The sequence below is a fragment of the Cydia strobilella genome, chromosome 14, assembly GCF_947568885.1.
Source record: "Cydia strobilella chromosome 14, ilCydStro3.1, whole genome shotgun sequence".
NCBI classification, from domain to species: Eukaryota; Metazoa; Arthropoda; class Insecta; order Lepidoptera; family Tortricidae; genus Cydia; species Cydia strobilella.
The window spans coordinates 9,227,488-9,245,082 of NC_086054.1; the positions used below are offsets into that span (position 1 = coordinate 9,227,488).

At 37.0% G+C, this 17,595-nt stretch overlaps 2 protein-coding genes across 2 annotated transcripts; one reads left to right on the forward strand and one right to left on the reverse strand.

Moving 5' to 3' along the window:
• Positions 1-150: 150 nt before the first annotated feature.
• On the reverse strand, positions 151-3,487 carry LOC134747369 (MIT domain-containing protein 1-like). The gene is made up of 4 exons (XM_063681995.1): positions 3,291-3,487; positions 2,713-2,951; positions 1,994-2,202; positions 151-354 (listed from the first exon to the last, which is right to left on the reverse strand). Exons 1-4 carry the CDS (start codon positions 3,424-3,426, stop codon positions 192-194), a joined length of 747 nt encoding a protein of 248 aa, XP_063538065.1. The 5' UTR covers positions 3,427-3,487; the 3' UTR covers positions 151-191.
• Positions 3,488-3,892: 405 nt separating this feature from the next.
• LOC134747148 (DNA-directed RNA polymerase III subunit RPC3) lies at positions 3,893-15,217 on the forward strand. The gene is made up of 11 exons (XM_063681730.1): positions 3,893-4,206; positions 4,375-4,499; positions 4,808-4,937; positions 5,535-5,739; positions 6,435-6,527; positions 6,880-7,041; positions 7,408-7,561; positions 9,765-9,885; positions 10,316-10,387; positions 12,208-12,375; positions 14,183-15,217. The coding sequence occupies exons 1-11, from the start codon at positions 4,060-4,062 to the stop codon at positions 14,315-14,317; spliced, it is 1,512 nt and encodes a 503-aa protein (XP_063537800.1). The 5' UTR covers positions 3,893-4,059; the 3' UTR covers positions 14,318-15,217.
• The last annotated feature ends 2,378 nt before the right edge of the window (positions 15,218-17,595 follow it).

A 17,595-nucleotide genomic window follows, 5' to 3' on the forward strand; every position in this document is an offset into this window, starting at 1 on the left:
TTATTATTTTTTCTCTTTACACATCTAAATAGAAGGTAAATGTTTATAGACGATTTTTAGGAGGCATATAAGGTTCTCGGTTTGTTATCTAAATTAAAATCAGAAAGTAAAAATATTCAAATTATTATTTCATTTACCTAAACATTTCATTTCATCTTACCCTAACACCTATTCACATAATCAGATCTATTTCATCCATAAGACTGCTTTACATTTTTCGAATGTACTATGTCCACTGTGGTCTCGTGACATTTCCTTAGATCCATGTCATACACACCGAGACAGAACTTGTTCTCAGGTGGTTTGAAGAAGTCCAACCCTCGCCCAATCTTGATTATCCAGCCTGAACTTAATCTGAAAATTAATCAAAGAATAGTATGAACATATAGTTGGTCAAGCAAATCTTGTCAGTAGAAAAAGGCGGCAAATTTAAAAAATGTAGGCGCTAGGGGATATCGTCCCATATAAAATTTGAATTTCTACTTTTTCTACTGACAAGATTTGCTTGACCAACTTTATTTCAGGTAATTCAACTACTACTAGCGCCACCTAGTAAATGTTTTAGTAGATGTACAGACTCAACGGATATTAAATAGATTGGAAGAATCGCCATTTGGTCAAAAATAATGAATTACATAAATAAATAAAAAACACTATTTCAAGATAATTTTGCAAGAAATAGAATACATAATTTAAAATAAACGCCAGGGCTCAGAACCGGTCTTTTTAAAACCCCTAAATATCCCAATATTTTTAATTATTTTATGCTCTTTACGTACGACTGAATCATGTTCATGTATAAGTAAAAACTTCGTATTATAAGATTGTCACATTAAAAATTAAATAATAAACCACAGAACGAAAGAGAACGCATGTAATAATACCGATATTTTTTGTATGAAGAAAAAACCGATTCCGAGCCTTGAAACGCTTCATAAAGTAGTTTTACTTTCCAATTCGATTACAAGATTAATATAGGCAGAATCATACTGTCATTTCCGAATGTTAGTATAATATTATAATCACAAAAAAATATGAGTAAGTTGCATTTACTTCAAAAGCAAGTTAATTTTGAAAATCTCTAATATACTTTATTCATACTTTGGCAACACTCACGCTACTGCAATGCTTACCAAAGCATCTTGCTTACTGTTGTAAATGCTTTAGATCTTTGTTATTTTCAAAATTATCTTGTTTTCGAAATTACCCCATTAGTTTTTTTAAGCCATTATAAGGCAGAGGGAATATATTTCCCACTTGATTTTGAACTCTATTTCAGTGATAGGGTTCAAATTTGCATAAATCCTGACACCCTTATGCCTTATAAAGGGTTAATACCAGGGACCGCCCCGCTATCCCTTATCCGGATTTTATAAGGGTATTGCATAAGGCTTAACTCACCATACCCTTTGCCAGACGAAAACCTTCATTTTGCTTTTAAAAACCCTTATATTTGTGTACACACATTTGTGTAATCGGTAGCCCAAATACCCTTACAAAACCCTTATCATCCGCTCACCAACACCTTGCATATTGCTTATAAGGGTTAGCCTTATAAAGGGCTTCCCTTTTAGCATATAAGCGTGCTTGTTCATAAAGCACACATTACTTCGAATCCGAGCGATCGTCGGCGGCGACGGCGGCGTTCTTTGACTAGGCACGTATTTTCTTTCCTTTTCATACACTAGCGTAGATATATACTAATCCTGTCTCTTTCACGCAAAGGGAAAGCTTTATAAAAAGCGCTTAAAGATAAGGGTAACCCTTATTAAGGGCTAGCCTTATTTTTGGTTAGCTTTTCGATAAGGGTTAGTCAAAGGTAGGGGTATGAATGGGCTTGCAGATCAAAAGGGAAAGTCTTTCAATGTGTTAGCCGTGTTTAAGGGACGCCCATTGAAAGGGTTTTATCGCGGAAAGGGTTGTCCGGTCCCTGGTTAATACAAGGTTTAATTTACTGTTACTGACGAAATTGTTTTGTCTGACTATAACTTACGTAATTTGTCTATCATGCAGTGTCTCAGAATACTGCACTGTGAACCTAATTTTGTATTTGAGCAGATCTTCCGTAAGGCTCTGCAGCCAAGACGCCTGCTCTCTCTTTGACTGCTCAGACTTAGGGTCCTGTGACGTCACTAGCTGGATGTGCCTGAGGTTGCTACATGAGCGCACCAGCAGCTCACACAAGCGGAGGAAATTTTGACACTGAAATGACAAAATTAATAAGTACCATGATTGTTTGGTAATTTGAACCTCTAGCTGTCCACAAAGCAAGACTTGTCAAGAAAAATGCAGTTTCTAGATACAATTGAATTGAGGGCCTTTTTATATCTGCTCTGGGAGGCTAGGGGACATGGCAGCAGTTGAAAATTAATTCCTTTTAATTCAATGCACATTGATACTTGGCACAATTGTTGATTGAAGCATTGTGATTAAAACATTTGTTCAGGGCCGGATTTAGGGGAGGGCAACCGGGGCAACTGCCCCGGGCCTCCACAAAAGAGGGGCCCCCACAATAGAGACTTCGGAAAAATAATTTAGGGTCAGGGGGCCTCCACACCTCTAAATCCGGCCCTGCATTTGTTGGAGTTTGGTTGGAATCATGTTCCCTATACAAATTTTATGCTCAGATGTGGAAAAAACATGTGCTTCAAATACTATTCGTAATATTAACAAAATACATTTTAAAGATAAATAATTGATCAAGCTCAATACCTGATGGAAAGCTCTAATATAAGGGTCTTCAACCACAACAAACTCCACATCATCATCCAGAAACCTCCCAAACAAGGACTTGTAGCTGTGACCTGTGGAGTTGTCCTCTATTCGCACCTGCTCATGGAACTTGCCAGCTTCTTTTTGCTGTAACACCAGCTTTTTAATGGTCTCCGCCCTCTTCATATACTCCTCTACCTTATCTCTGAGATATGCTCTCTCTTTGTCATCTACCTCTTCTGTAAATGCATAAGGAAAAAGTGTGAGTCAATTCAACTAGTTTTTTAAGTATTTAGTACAAAAAACACTGCATAGGCCTAAGCAGGCCTCGAAGTAAGTGAACAAATAACTACATAAGGGCTCCAGGGAGCCAGTAGATATCTATAAATGGCGGATAGTTAGATAGACTACTAATTGTAGAGACCAATTGATAATTAAGACTCAACAGAGTACCAAACGATAATGTAAAAGCAGTGAAAAAGTTCGTGACGTACTTACATACCTAAGAACTGACCTTAAGACTGGTTTTAACTCCAGCGTGTTGGATTTGAAATTAAGGATAAAGTAAAGTAACAAACCTTTCATTTTGTCCACTAAAATTTGCAAGCCCTCTTGATAGCATATTAGTGCCTCTGTATATCGTTTCTTGGTATCCAATTCTACTCCTCGAATCAAAATTTTTTTTGCTGCACTAAAGGTACTTGGTGTACTCATGATTCCGTTTAAAATTTAGAATTAAAATATAAACATTTATAAATTGTAGTTAGGCGACAAAAAGCAATAAACTATCAATAAACAATAAAACAAAACGTCACATGTCACATTGGCGAGTGATAACTTGTTGCTTTGAATTTTAAATCTGAGCTGTCCAACATCAACTCGTAATGTTCAAAATTTGTAGCCTTTATAAATCTTATTATATTATATCTTGTAATTGTTACAAGATATAAGTAAGTAAGTAATTGTTGAATTGGAATCAAAAAAATTAAAAGCAATTCATATTATTCTAGGTTTTAAGGATTAATGACTGCCGATTGAAAATTATACGAGAAATCTCAATCTTCTTCTTCTACGAATGAAATACACAGGAACAATTAGGAACGATTGGACCAAATCGAAAGACTGTCAGTGTCATTGTCATTGTCAGCATGAACACAGACTCAGCAAAATCAGAAAAGAAATGGACTGCACTGCACTGCACTTGTCAAAAGTAATAAACATGTTCGGCATAGGAAGAAAACATTATAATTTTATTACTTTATGTAGAAATCTTCGTGCTGTCTGATCAACTTATTCACTTTAGAAAACAAAAGAATATCTGTTTAAAAATATTCGGACAAACACAAAATGTCTCACCAACTTGGTCGAGTAGTTTCGGAGATTCTCCTTCGCTATTACGGTAAAATAGTGCAGCAAGTCGGAAACGACCTATTTTCCTATGGAACTCGGCCTTTGGCTGTAATAACCAGGAGCACAGGATTGCCCAGATCGCAGGTATTTTATTAAACACTTTTGAGGTTATGTTATATGAAGCAAGTTACTTGAAACCTTTATTAACCAAGTATAATTTTAGTTGATTTATACCTAGTTACCCTAGGGCTAAAGTAACGGCCGCATTTACGTGGAATACTAATGAGTGTGAATAGTATGATGCTTTTCCAGGTTATAGAAAGTCTCCGAACACTAGTGAAGTACGACTTGGCCACTTTTGAGCCGTCAGCTAATGAAGTTATTGCTGACTATAGGCTCATCCCTGAAAATGTGCTTCTTCTGATTCGATATCCTAGGTAAACATATAAAGTTAGTTTTAGAAAATAAAGAATAATTTAGAGGAACAGCTCTTATTAATATTGCCTAGTGAAACAGTTATTTTACTATAAACAAGGCAATTTGTGTGTCAAATCATATTACACCTTATGAGTTTTACTACCTTAATTTGCCTGATTGCCTACAGTAGGCAACTTCCACCAACCACAGTAACTGTGGTTATTAAGGCCTGACTTACTAGCATTGGTACAGTTAAAAAATGAAGACCCACAGGGATCAGGGGATCTACAAGAAGATTACTACAAGACTACACCACATTTCTGTGTAGGTACCTCCTGCAGATGAAGACCAAGTATGGCAGTGAAGCGGAGCTCCTGGTGGAAGAACTGCTTCAGATGGCCACTGCCACTGCCCATGTCCTGCTCTTTACTATTGCCACCAAATACAAGGATGATAAGGTGTGGTATACCACAGAATTCTTTGTCAAAAATATCATATCCATAATCAAGGCCATTGGCTAATCATGTGTTCCTAGTGACATTATTGTAGTATAGTATTTATTTATTTACTTATCGTATGGGTTTGTTACATGTCACTGGATACAAAACTTTAGAGAGTAACTATAATATACTAACAACTTAAAATTAAAATTTCGCCCTACTCAGGTAAGCAGCCACTTCTTGAGCCAGCATATTGAAGTCATTCACATGGCCCATATATTTTGTGTGGGGACATTCCAGCACTATGTGTTTGATGGCCTGGTCTGGGTGTCCACACTGGCAGGCAGGAGAGGCGCTCCAACCCCATTTGTGCCATAGTATAGTAACACAACTACATAAAACTTGCTTTATAAAATCTAAAATCTAGAATTTGATTTACCAATTTGGACCACCCCAATTGAAAATTCCTGAATAATTATATGTTAGGTCAAATAATTGCACTTTTAAGAACTGCAGACAACTGATTTGTGCAGGAAACAAGTAAACAACATTGCCACAACATTTAAAAAAGAAATAAATATAATTTTACTACAAAACAAAAACACATTGTTTCAGGAAAAAAATATTTCAATAATAACTCTAAAAGACACATTCATCAGCTTAGCCACTGCGGGCTACATCCAGCAAGCTCCTGTGGCTGAAATGAAGGAGGGCTCCGAGGTTCCAACTCTCACACCAGTGGCGACTATAGTGCCCGAACTTGACAGCAGGGTGCTGTTACAAGCCATGGCAGCAGGCAGCCTGGCTGATGTCAATGATAGTGAGTATTATAGACATTTCTGCCTGACCACAGCTAAGTCTAGCTAACTCTAGTGGTAGACATGAAGGAGGGTTTGGGTTCCAAGTGTTCCAACCCTTACACCAGTGGCGACAACAGTGCTCAAGCTTGATAGCAGGGTGTTGTTACAAGCTATGGCATTATGAATATGATGTATCTACCATCTGAATTTAATGACTAAAATTATTATGGTTTCCACCTTACACCAGTCACAGACGCCCTTAGGTCGTGGATTGGAGCGGGTCGGCGGGCGCCGCTATCGTCCAAAACAGGTTCATTCCAGTTTATACATTTTGAATGTGCCGCTTGTTGCCTGACTTGGACGAGAGCGGCGGCCGCACCGCGTGCGTTCAGTTAGCGGCCTAACTGTAATTCACCTGCAGCCCAAGTTTGGGAACATAAAGTTAGTCCCAATAGATCCTTATGTTTATTTGGTTAATCAGCTATTGGGTGCCCATACACACACAATAAAATGTATGATGTTATTCACATAAATCAATGCAAGTTTTTATTAAATCGTAACACATCTTCCTTATACTGGGTGTCCAGTTCTCCTTGGGAAGTCACCTAGAGTGACCTGAGATGTGTAAAATGATTGATAACCTTATTGCAAAAAAAAAACAAGCTTAAAAAACCTGTGTAAATATTTCATCTGTAAAATAGACTGGACATTACAGATGTGTACTGGAAGGTGAACTACGACAGGTTCCACCTGGACTTCAGAGACGACGTCATGATCAAAGCCATCACACGACGCATTGACGAGAATGGTTAGTTACTAAAAACTATAAGAACATAATCGGATTTCCGTAGTAGACCGGCCCCTTACATTAAAACGGACATTTTTTGTGATTACCTCTTATGTTGTAAAATGTTTATGCTGAGTATCAACATCCTAATTGTGACAGTTTTTGACTTGTGATTTTCGAAGTTGTTTTTTCATGTATTCAGGTCAGTCTCTTAGGGCCGCTTGCACTATTCACTAACCCGGGGTTAACCGGTTAAACCTGGTGTTACCATAATTACCAGTACAATTTGACACTGGGTTAACGGTTTAACCGGTTAACCCCGGATTAGTGGGATGGTGCAAGTGGCGCTAAAAATCAGTGTTTGTTATAACAGCGGGCGAGCTGATGCGCCTAATGCTAGAACAAATGTACCTATCGTCGGCTCCCTGGGCCGCGGAGTCCAATCCCGCGCCGGCCCCGGACCTGCGGGCCTCCTGTCGCCGCGTCGACCGACCACTACTGCAGCAACATCTCGAACATTATACCAGAGTTTTAGGTATGAATCTATAAAGATTGCGTCTCCAGACAAGATTTCAATTCAATCCCCTTTTTTTCCCCTTAATCTATAAATTTTATGAAATTATGCTAGTTTTTTGAAAGTATTTTGCATTTTTTATTGTATTTTATATTGCTAAATATCGCCCATTAGTGACATTTTAAATCGTCAATTATTTTCATGTCGTGTCTTCGACTGAACATATACTGATCCCGATTGATACGTTTATGTTAAATGTTTTCTGTTTTCATCTTGTACCCTACGTATTATAGCAAATAAAGAAATTTTAGTCTATTATTTTCAAATTGAGGCACCTTTGAAGTGATCAACTGAGAGTTTTTAAACCATTATTTTTTTTTTGGTCAGAGGAGAACGGGTGCGGCTTTATCCGTCGCGCAGGCGACGCGGGCGGCGGCGCGTGGGTGGTGCGCGCCGGCAAGGCGGCCGAGCAACTAGCGCACGCGCTCCTAGACCACGTTGTTACCGAGAGACTCGGAGATAAGGCCGCTAGAATATTTAGGTAACACACAGTTTTTCTTCACCCCTTTGAAGCGCGAAAAATAGCTGAGGCAGAGTGAGTTCAACGCTCTAATGTCCTAATGATTCTGGTTAGGAAAAAAATGCAAAAGGAGGATCAAAATTCATATTAATTCCAATCCTCGGCGAGGGCTACATATTTGCGCCGTTCGGAGTCGAAACTCTGGGACCGTGGGGGCCCAGTGCCAAATCATTATTTAAAGATATTTCCGAGCGCCTTGTAGACGCCTCTGGTGACCAGAGGGCTGGCAGCTACTTCGGCCAGAGACTAAGTCTGGCCATCCAAAGAGGTAACGCTGCCAGTCTTCTGGGCACCATTCCACATGACAGCGACCTGGGGAGCATTTTTTATTTATAAGTTTATTTTAAGTTTTATAAGTTTAGTTTAGTTTTAGAGATTAGTTAGTTTATTTAATTTTAAATTTATTACATTATATAAGTTACCTGTACCTAAATAAAGGATTAAAAATTAAATAAATGATATTGGTAAAACATTCCAATTTACATTGCGAATTAAAAGGTAACTGCAGGCTCGTTTCACTATGTACTGGCATACTGATAATTATTGTTTGTTTTCAAAGATTCGCTTATAAACGCTAGATGGCGCTGTACTGCGTTATTCGGGACTGAAATGCCTTTATTAAGCGAGGTTTAGACTAGCAAGAACTTGCATGCAATTTACGTTACATTGCTGACTACTAAGGTAATAATAAATAATAAAAAGCCTTTTTATTTTCTTATCAACTACTTACAAACTTGGTAACACTTAATATTGTTAATTTATTTTAATTAATATATATATGTTTACTTTTAAAACTTATTTTACTCGTGAAATAAAACTATGAAAACGGATTATATCGCGTATATTGAATTTATAATTCATCCCGACGTTTCGAACTCTTTACAGCGTTCGTGGTCAACGGGTGACTGAGGAAAAATTACAAAATGCAAAAATACCCACATACTAAAATAATGAACAATCATAGACTACAAACTTTAAGGCTGGTTGTACATGCAAAATCGGTTCATAAGGCTAGTTGTACACTATAATTATTTTTCAAGTAAAGATATATATTATATACGCGATAAAAAAAAAAAAAAATTTTTTAATTTTTTTTTTATCGCGTATATAATATATATCTTTATATAAGTAAAGATATATATTATATACGCGATAAAAAAAAAAAAATTTTTTTAATTTTTTTTTTATCGCGTATATAATATATATCTTTACTTGAAAAATAATTATAGTGTACAACTAGCCTTATGAACCGATTTTGCATGTACAACCAGCCTTAAAGTTTGTAGTCTATGATTGTTCATTATTTTAGTATGTGGGTATTTTTGCATTTTGTAATTTTTCCTCAGTCACCCGTTGACCACGAACGCTGTAAAGAGTTCGAAACGTCGGGATGAATTATAAATTCAATATACGCGATATAATCCGTTTTCATAGTTTTATTTCATGAGTAACTATCGCGGTAACCGAAGACAATATTATTTTACTCGGTTAGTATAATTATTTTACTTATTTTTATGTTTATGTATTTAAAACTAAAAGTTGATAGAAACCCCACTTTATTGGGTAAAGGCCTCCTCCAATTTGTTCCACTCGTCTCTGTTTTTTGCCTTATTTAGCCATCTTAGACCGGCCGTGGCTACTATGTCGTCGCTCCATCGCTTTCGTGGTCGTCCTGCCTTTCTTTTTACGTCGGGACCTTTCCATAGAGTCGCTTCTTTTGTCCACCGTTCATCTGTGTATCTTGCTACATGGCCGGCCCATCGCCATTTTATTTTAAGTGCATATTTTAGTGCATCTGTGATTTTCGTTTTGTTTCTTATGCGTTCACTTCTGACTTTATGTATTTTCCTTAGCTTTAGCATGCTCCTTTCCATCGCTCGTTGGGTAGTGGAATAACCACTACTAAGGTAAACTGCATTAAAAATGTTTATCAGATACCGCAATGTAATGAAAATTGCATGCAAGTTCTTGGTAGTCTAAACCTCACTTAACGTTTTAATTGTAGTTTTTTTATGTGTCAAAGCGGCCAGGCGAGTCCAATCTTACCTTTCGCAGTTACAAATTGAAGTAAGATGACAGTTTTACAACAATAATCAGATAGGTCAGATACATACTTATTAATTTACTTTTCTATGTTATGCAATATGATATTTCACATTTTCAGATTAATTCGCACTAAGAAATACATAGAAGAAGAAGACATACAGAAATACGCCATGCTTCCTAACAAAGAATGTAAGGAACTCACCTACAAATTATTAGAAGAACATTTTATCAGCGTACAGGTACGGTTTACTGTAAAAACTACTTTAAATTAATTAAATAGTAAATTTTAATAAAGTTATAAACTTACTAACTCAAACCCGGACCCGCGCCCGGACCTGGACCCGAACCCGGACTTGTCTAGAAACCAGGCATTTGCATTGAGATAGTGCTATTTGGTGAAATGCAACTGCTCATAAAGACCAAGACGGAACTCCTCTCCGACTAAATATTTTTCTAAGTCTTGAGGATAATTGAAATTAATATGAAATGTATGGTTGTAAATAATTTAAATGGCATTTCAAACTGTTTTCAGAAGTCGGTTTTTTTCTATTAAAGATTATTTAAACTAATGTAAGTAGCGCCATCTGCGTAAAAGTTTGTGCAGATGGCGCTACAATAGTTGCAAAAGTTTCCTAATAATAATATAATGCATATTTATTACTATTACAGCCGATGCGAAAAGCGGCATCTGCTGGTGGAATGGCGAAGGCTATCTACCTTTATCACATCGACTTGCATGACGTAAGTATTTATAAATCAAAATAGCAAGGATTTCATATAAAATAAAATAAGAAATGAAGACTGAATCAGTGTTTACGAATAAATTCCGACGTATATTTAGATATGTGTTCAAAACGCGAGAGTTTAAAGTGTTATATGGAGCATTTTTTATGAAAAGGGACCTTATTGTCGATGGCGCTTACGCCGCACAGCGTCGCGCGGCATTGTATTTATTTCGGAGCATCGTTTATAATGGCGTAAGCGCCATCGACAATAAGGTCCCTTTTTATAGAAAATACCACATATTAAATCAGTGTTAATTCTCAGTGTCTGTTGTACATACTACAGTGACTATAATATGTTTGTCTTCTGTGACAACATACTGTAAAATGGTCCTACTTTGCTCCCCCGTGGGTAATTAATTTAACAATCATCCAATTCTGTAAAATAATCGGCCCTGACCACCGGCAGCTTGGACCCTGCCCCGCTGCTGGAGGCACCCTAGGTTAGGTTTTTTATAATGTGTTTATATATTTTTTGTTTTTTGTGTTTTGTACGTGTTTTTATATTTTACTTTTGTATGTAAAAATATCACAATTAATATGGAGTAAGTATTGGAACAAAGTAGGACCATTTAACGTAAGGACTCCAACGGGGCATCTTTTTTACGGCGCGAGTTTGCCGCAGTACCTAAACCCGGCAACTGTGTTATCCGGCATCACTATTTGTATTAAATACATTAAAACTGGTCACTCGCGTTTTTTAAGTCGAAGATGTCTCGACATGTTTCGCTCCATAACGAGGAGCTTCAACAGGAGCACGCGTTTCTCCGCTACCGATTGCTTGGCGTGGATGACGGCGGCGACGGCACTATACCTTCGTTTCGGCATTATTGGCAAATGGTCAATTCAATGTGCACCCCATGTACACATTGAATTGACCACCGACGTAGTACTTACCTAAAAGAGTTTCCCAGCCAGGAGACACTGACCAACAACACCAGTGTGGTTGTGGCACTTTTACCAAAGAGAATTAAGAAGACATAGAGTTGCGTTCCATACATCGGTATTGTTATTTCGTTAGTCGCGACACATGTGATATCTATTGTCGAGTAACAGTACCGAGAGTTCCGCTACTTGACGCTAGATGTAGACTACGAAAATAACAGTCTTTTTGGTAACAAAACCGATGTATGGAGTGAGCACTCTGTCTTCTTAATTCTCTTTGCTTTTACGGACGCTGTTTAAATAATTAGTTTGATGAAAAGCTTATGCATGCTGTTTTTGACGTGACAATAGGGAATATTACACACAACTCTCTTGTAGAGAGCGCCACTAGCACACACTGAGGGTTTACCGCGAAACACAAAACTGCCTCTCTATCACTCTTGCATATTCGAGTTTCGAGCGATAGAGAAGCAGATTTCGATTTTCGCGTTTCGCGACAGGCTCTATGTAAACTTGTAAACAAACCGCCTTGATGCATCAATCACATCAATGTAATATAGAAAACTTCTCAAAAACTGTTTAACAGTATGTATAGGGACCGTGCGCGTTGGAGGGTCTGCCATCTTGTGACCTGAATCGGAACCATAAACATGTACATCACATGTACATTGACACTTCACGCCAAAACAAGTGCTGCCATCTTGTGGGCTACTTTGGAAGCATAAATTACACATTTACGCCAAAAATCTGACGTATCCTGTGCTGCCCCCTACAGTTTATGCACGCTCCCTATAAGTTACTCTATAGTTTACAATATGTGCTAATACTGCACTCTGGCGGCAGAACATTGCAGTAATACTCCCTGTTTGAAATGATTAATGATTATGGTTCCAGGTGGCGCTAACGTGCACGGAGATGTGCTACCGCGCGCTGCACAACGTGATCCGTCGCGCGGCGCACTCGCGCGCGCTGCACGCGCGGCTGCTGGACAAGCGGCGCCGCGTGCGCAGCATCGTGCACGGCATGCGCGCCCGGGGGGAGGCCGAGGCTAACATCGACGATGTACGTTACATTCATTCATTCATTCATGTTTCTTTATTACATCATTTTAAAATACAAATACAATAAATTTAAAAAAAAAAAAACTTCAGTTAAATAAAATAAATAACCACTAAAAACTACTTACGGTTCGGTTGCTGATGCGCGGACAACCAATGCAGGAAAAACACGTTTTGGTAAAATTATTACTGGTACTTTAATTTTTACTGTACTACAGCTGCGTGTGAGTTTAATGCTTTGACTATTATTATTTTGTAAGGAAGTGGTTTGGAATTTTAAAAAACCGGACAAGTGCGAGTCGGACTCGCCTACCGAGGATACCGTACTTTTTAGTATATGTTGTTATGGCGGCAACAGAAATAAATCATCTATGAAAATTGCAATTGTCTAGCTATCACAGTTCATGAGATACAGCCTGGTGACAGACAGACGGACAGTGGAGTCTTAGTAATAGGGTCCCGTTTTTACCCTCTGGGTACGGAACCCTATAAGACGATGAATATAGTTTTTTACTCGTGAAAATATTCATGGGTATCACAATCAAGGTACACAAAGGAACCACACACGGTGACTGCTTATCATCAGGCGGGCTATATGCTTGTTTGCCACCGACGTAGTATAAAAAAATATATTTGAGAACAATTTTATAAAGAACAATATATTTGACAGCTGAAGTAGACTTCTGTCTCCATATAACTAAGTAATAAAAACTCTTGGGGCACGATTCTCATAGATGTTACAAGTTACAACGCTTCTACAATTCATAATTAGCCGAATCCACACAGAACGAGCCGCCTCACGAGGAAATTGCCGAGCGAATCAGCTCGGTCTTTGTAGACCTGCCTCGGCCACGTTGCGTCGGGCGAGGCAGGTCTACACAGACCGAGCTGATTCGCGCGGCGATTTCCACGCGAGGTGGCTCGTTCTGTGAAGACCCGCCTATAGGCTTGATGTTTTTTTTTTATTAATAGTATCAGTCGACTAGGTTTGTTTTTAGGATCAAATGTCTACACGGGACCCATTGCATTAAAGCAATACCAAAGTTAGAAATGATAGTCAAAGTCCGACAGTCGTACTTCACTCGCGAAACGCTCCTAACAGTCCTAACAAAACGATAAGTGAGTGTGACGTCGCCGTCCAACTGAGAAACCATCTTAGTATGGAAAACAAGAAAATTGAAACATTGCGTTTATGTTATAGTTGCTATACAATTTTATTTTTGGATAAAATGTAAGGAATCGAATAATATCATTACTTTTTACCTTCTTGAATGTAAAAAAAAACAACTAAATTTTGAAACGTTTTTCTTATAGATTTATATATTTATTTTTTTAATAATCATTTTGATAATTGCTCATTTGCTATCTATTTTACTAAATTTTTTTATGAAATAAAACTATGAAAACGGATTATATCGCGTATATTGAATTTATAATACATCCCGACGTTTCGAACCCTTTACAGCGTTCGTGGTAAACGGGTGACGGGCAGGCGGCGCAGGCGGGGCAGTCACCCGTTGACCACGAACGCTGTAAAGGGTTCGAAACGTCGGGATGTATTATAAATTCAATATACGCGATATAATCCGTTTTCATAGTTTTATTTCATGAGTAACTATCGCGGTAACCGAAGACAATATTTTTTTTTTATAAAATTCAACATGTGTCATCAATCATCATCCCTATTGTTCACTAATTATTAGCCTTATCTTCTTTGTATTTCACTTTTGTTGGGCCTTCTAATTTTCTAGCACGGCATTGTCTTGTCTTTTTGGCGTGGTCACTTTGATATTGATATTTTTTTATTCCAGGTGGAAGAGACCATAACGCCGCCGGAGCACCTGGTGCTGCAGGGCGTGGAAAAGCGGCTGAAACAGCTGAGCGTTGCAGAATTGGAACTGGACAAGTCGCTGTTCATACTCAAGTGGTTTCTCTCCTACTCTTAACTGACGCGCCGCTTAAAGTTCGTCTAAACTGTACTGACTTTGACAAAACAAAGTGTGGTTGTGTCATATTTTCATAGACATTGGACATTTCTCATGACACTCCACACTTTGTCCTTGCAAATGCCATGTTCGACTATATTAATATAGTAATTTATAAGTATGAATCAGATCTAATTTTTCTTAATGGGGTTGGCAACTGTCAAAGGTTTGCAGAGATGGCGCCATCATAGCTTGCCCCTTTTTCTATGAGATTTGGCTTAAAGGGCTGGCATCCAGGGCATTAAAAAAACAAAAATTTGACACAATTCTAGGGATTGACAGGGCAAGCTATGCAGGCGCCATCTGCTAATTATTTCGACCGGCCAACCCCATTTGATAATCCAACTTATAGTTAGTTTTTTTAGCATTAGAAAGAAGGTAAGCGACGTGTCTATTTATTAAAAATCACCTTTGAAAAATAAGTCACAGAAAATATGTTACAATTATAAATTATATACGATCTTTTACATTATTTGCTTTCATAAGTAATAGAAACTAATTTTTTAAAAGCGTTTTTCAATATTTTTCAATAAAAAGACACGTCAAGATTGTTTATCTTTTTTCTAATGCAAAAAAAAACTAACAATAGTGGTGATAATCCTTAGCCTGAGGTCGCAGTGCTGCCATCTAGTGAAAAGTTGAAAATGTTGTGCATCAAATGCTGCCATGATGTATTTTACTTGCGGCACCAAAAATTGTGTTACGTAAAAAGTTTCAGAAGTTTTTTTAGATTCTGGCTGGCGCTGAAAGTTACCTACGTTAATATACTGCAAATACACTGCGTAGGTACTTATTATATTTTTACTTAAGTTAAATATAAGATAAATAAAAAACGTTGATACGTTCTTAAAACTTTATTTCACCCCAATGAAACTCATCGAAACGAATACAACCTAATAGTGTGCCGTTATTTTTTAATTACAAAACTTTCGACTATAGATAGTCAGACAGAAACAGTCGCTTTTAACAAAATTTAAAGGAAAATACGATATTTGAAGCAAATTCTACCCTGAGTTAATTCAGTTAAATCCAGGAGGAATAAAACAAGAATACGGACAATGTCTACACAAAATTGCTTTCCTCTCCAATATGGAGTAAAGTAAAGTAAAATTTATTTGTGGAACAGGTGATACAGTAAGGTCTTCTATATACAGCGCCATCTATTGTACAGAAGTTGAGTTATCTGCGTGAGCGTCAGGATAGCGGGTGGACCTCAGCGAATTTCAACGAAATATTTTGTATACATTTAATAGAAACCAGTGTACCTCCCTTTCCCTAAAACTAGCTAAATTAAAAAAATGTCCACCCGCCATTCTGTCGTTAGGATGGCGCGTATGAAATCTTGCATTATATTCCATATTCATAAAATTACAAATTTTACATGTCAAGTTTTACAATTCATGTTATACCGCACTAAAAGTATGTAGTTATATTGTAGCTACAGTGTACTTTTAATAAAGATGCAAACCTCTCAAAGCAAAGATGGATACCTCTTACTGAGACACTCGTTTCCTGTTAAAGGTGTTTTTATAAATATTTCGTTGAAATTCACTGAGGTCCACCCAGCATCTTGAACCAGTCACGAGACAAGTTGGATGTAACTGAGAACTCTGCATTGTCAGCCTTATTTTATTCGTCCATTGTTAATTAATTCAAATAACGGCTATTAAATAAATTTGGTTACGTCCAACCAAGGAGACGATGTAATCAACATTGTTATAACTATCAATTAATATTAACAAGTATATAGATTATGTATGTACGTAGTTAAACACCTGTTATACAGTGACACCTAACATTTTGTTATTTAATTTATTACAGAGTGACCGCCGCATGGGTTCAGATTACACTTAATTTACCGTCCATACCTTTAATTCAAGTATACATAAATAAAGATACTTTTAATTGAAATACATCACACTGAAATTACATATATATTGATAATACCTCCTAAGGCCCATAGTACTAATTAAATTATACTTCAATGTAATTTAAACTACATTCAATTGAAACACAGTTACATTTCTTTTGTTTCCTTCTATTTTAGAAGAATAGAAATTCAACCATATTTTCTACACTATTGGTTTCAAGTACAACTGATAATTTTTCTTGTACGATGGATTTTAGGAGGATAAAAGAAAGTTTTTTCTATAAATTCACACCTTTGAAAATGTTTCTTGCGGTAGATAGTTAATGCTCCATTCTCGGAAAAGGGTTGGGTTCTGAAAGTAAGGTATTATTTCACCACACTAAACACAGATTCGTTGTTGAGTCATATTAAGTTTCGAATATTATATTATAGTGGTTTAAAATACTTCACAAAAAAAAATCTCGGTCGTAGATATAAAACAGTCGCGTCGTTCCTAATATATCCATTTTAAAATTACGAAGACATTCCTTTGCCACATTCTAAAACTTACTTCTGGAGCTAAATATTTATTCGAAATTATTTGATAGCCTATATACTGACAAATATATTTATGGCATCTTTTCTCCTTCTCCAAGTATCCGTTTATTGCTACCATACCTATATTTTTTTATAGAAGTACCAAATTTGTAGTAAGGTTTGGCAAGTTGACGATATTTCACAAACTGGGTATTTTAGAAACAACTGCGACAAAAACATTGAAACTTTACAAATACACATTCATTGCCCCATTCGCTTCCCATGCGGCGGTCTAAGATATCCACTCCAAAGCTAGATTAACGCTAGTATCGACTAAATTAAAAATGTCTGAATATTTACATTCCCATACACGATGCTGTATTTCGTAGCTGCCGACTACCATAAAAATCCATATTTAATAACAATTATAGCTATTCAGTTATGTTATTAGACATGGGTTTCAATGTAGAAGTAGGCAGTGATAATGATTGAAGCTAGAACCACATACTAGGTGGTAATTAATTATGGCAGTATACCATTAACCATTACATAGTATTTGTGCTATACCGTGAAAGTATTCTAGTAGGAAAATCAACATTTTTAGTTGAAGTCCAAAATTGAAGCTAATCTAATTATAAAAATATTATTTCTCATGTTGTTACCCAAAATAATCCACTCAAGTAGAAAGTAGAAAAGTAAAGGTTCCAATGCAAAGTCAAACGAGGACTCGAAAGTTTCTGATTATAAGACTTTTCGTATTTTAGACCTTGTCTGGTACTTTTCTTTAGATGGCCGTCACTTCAGCGACATCTAGTTTCATAGATGCGACTAAAGCGAGTGAGAGTCTACCACC

What these genes read in the sequence shown, in the direction of transcription:
- LOC134747369 (XM_063681995.1), bottom strand. Translation starts at nt 3,426, where the DNA reads ATGAGTACACCAAGTACCTTTAGTGCAGCAAAAAAAATTTTGATTCGA. An exon ending in ATATTAGAGCTTTCCATCAG is followed by an intron (nt 2,203 to 2,712) that starts GTATTGAGCTTG and finishes TTGTCATTTCAG; the next exon opens with TGTCAAAATTTCCTCCGCTT. An exon ending in CTGCATGATAGACAAATTAC is followed by an intron (nt 355 to 1,993) that starts GTAAGTTATAGT and finishes ATTAATTTTCAG; the next exon opens with ATTAAGTTCAGGCTGGATAA.
- LOC134747148 (XM_063681730.1), top strand. Translation starts at nt 4,060, where the DNA reads ATGTCTCACCAACTTGGTCGAGTAGTTTCGGAGATTCTCCTTCGCTAT. An exon ending in CTTCTGATTCGATATCCTAG is followed by an intron (nt 4,500 to 4,807) that starts GTAAACATATAA and finishes ATTTCTGTGTAG; the next exon opens with GTACCTCCTGCAGATGAAGA. An exon ending in CCAAATACAAGGATGATAAG is followed by an intron (nt 4,938 to 5,534) that starts GTGTGGTATACC and finishes ACATTGTTTCAG; the next exon opens with GAAAAAAATATTTCAATAAT.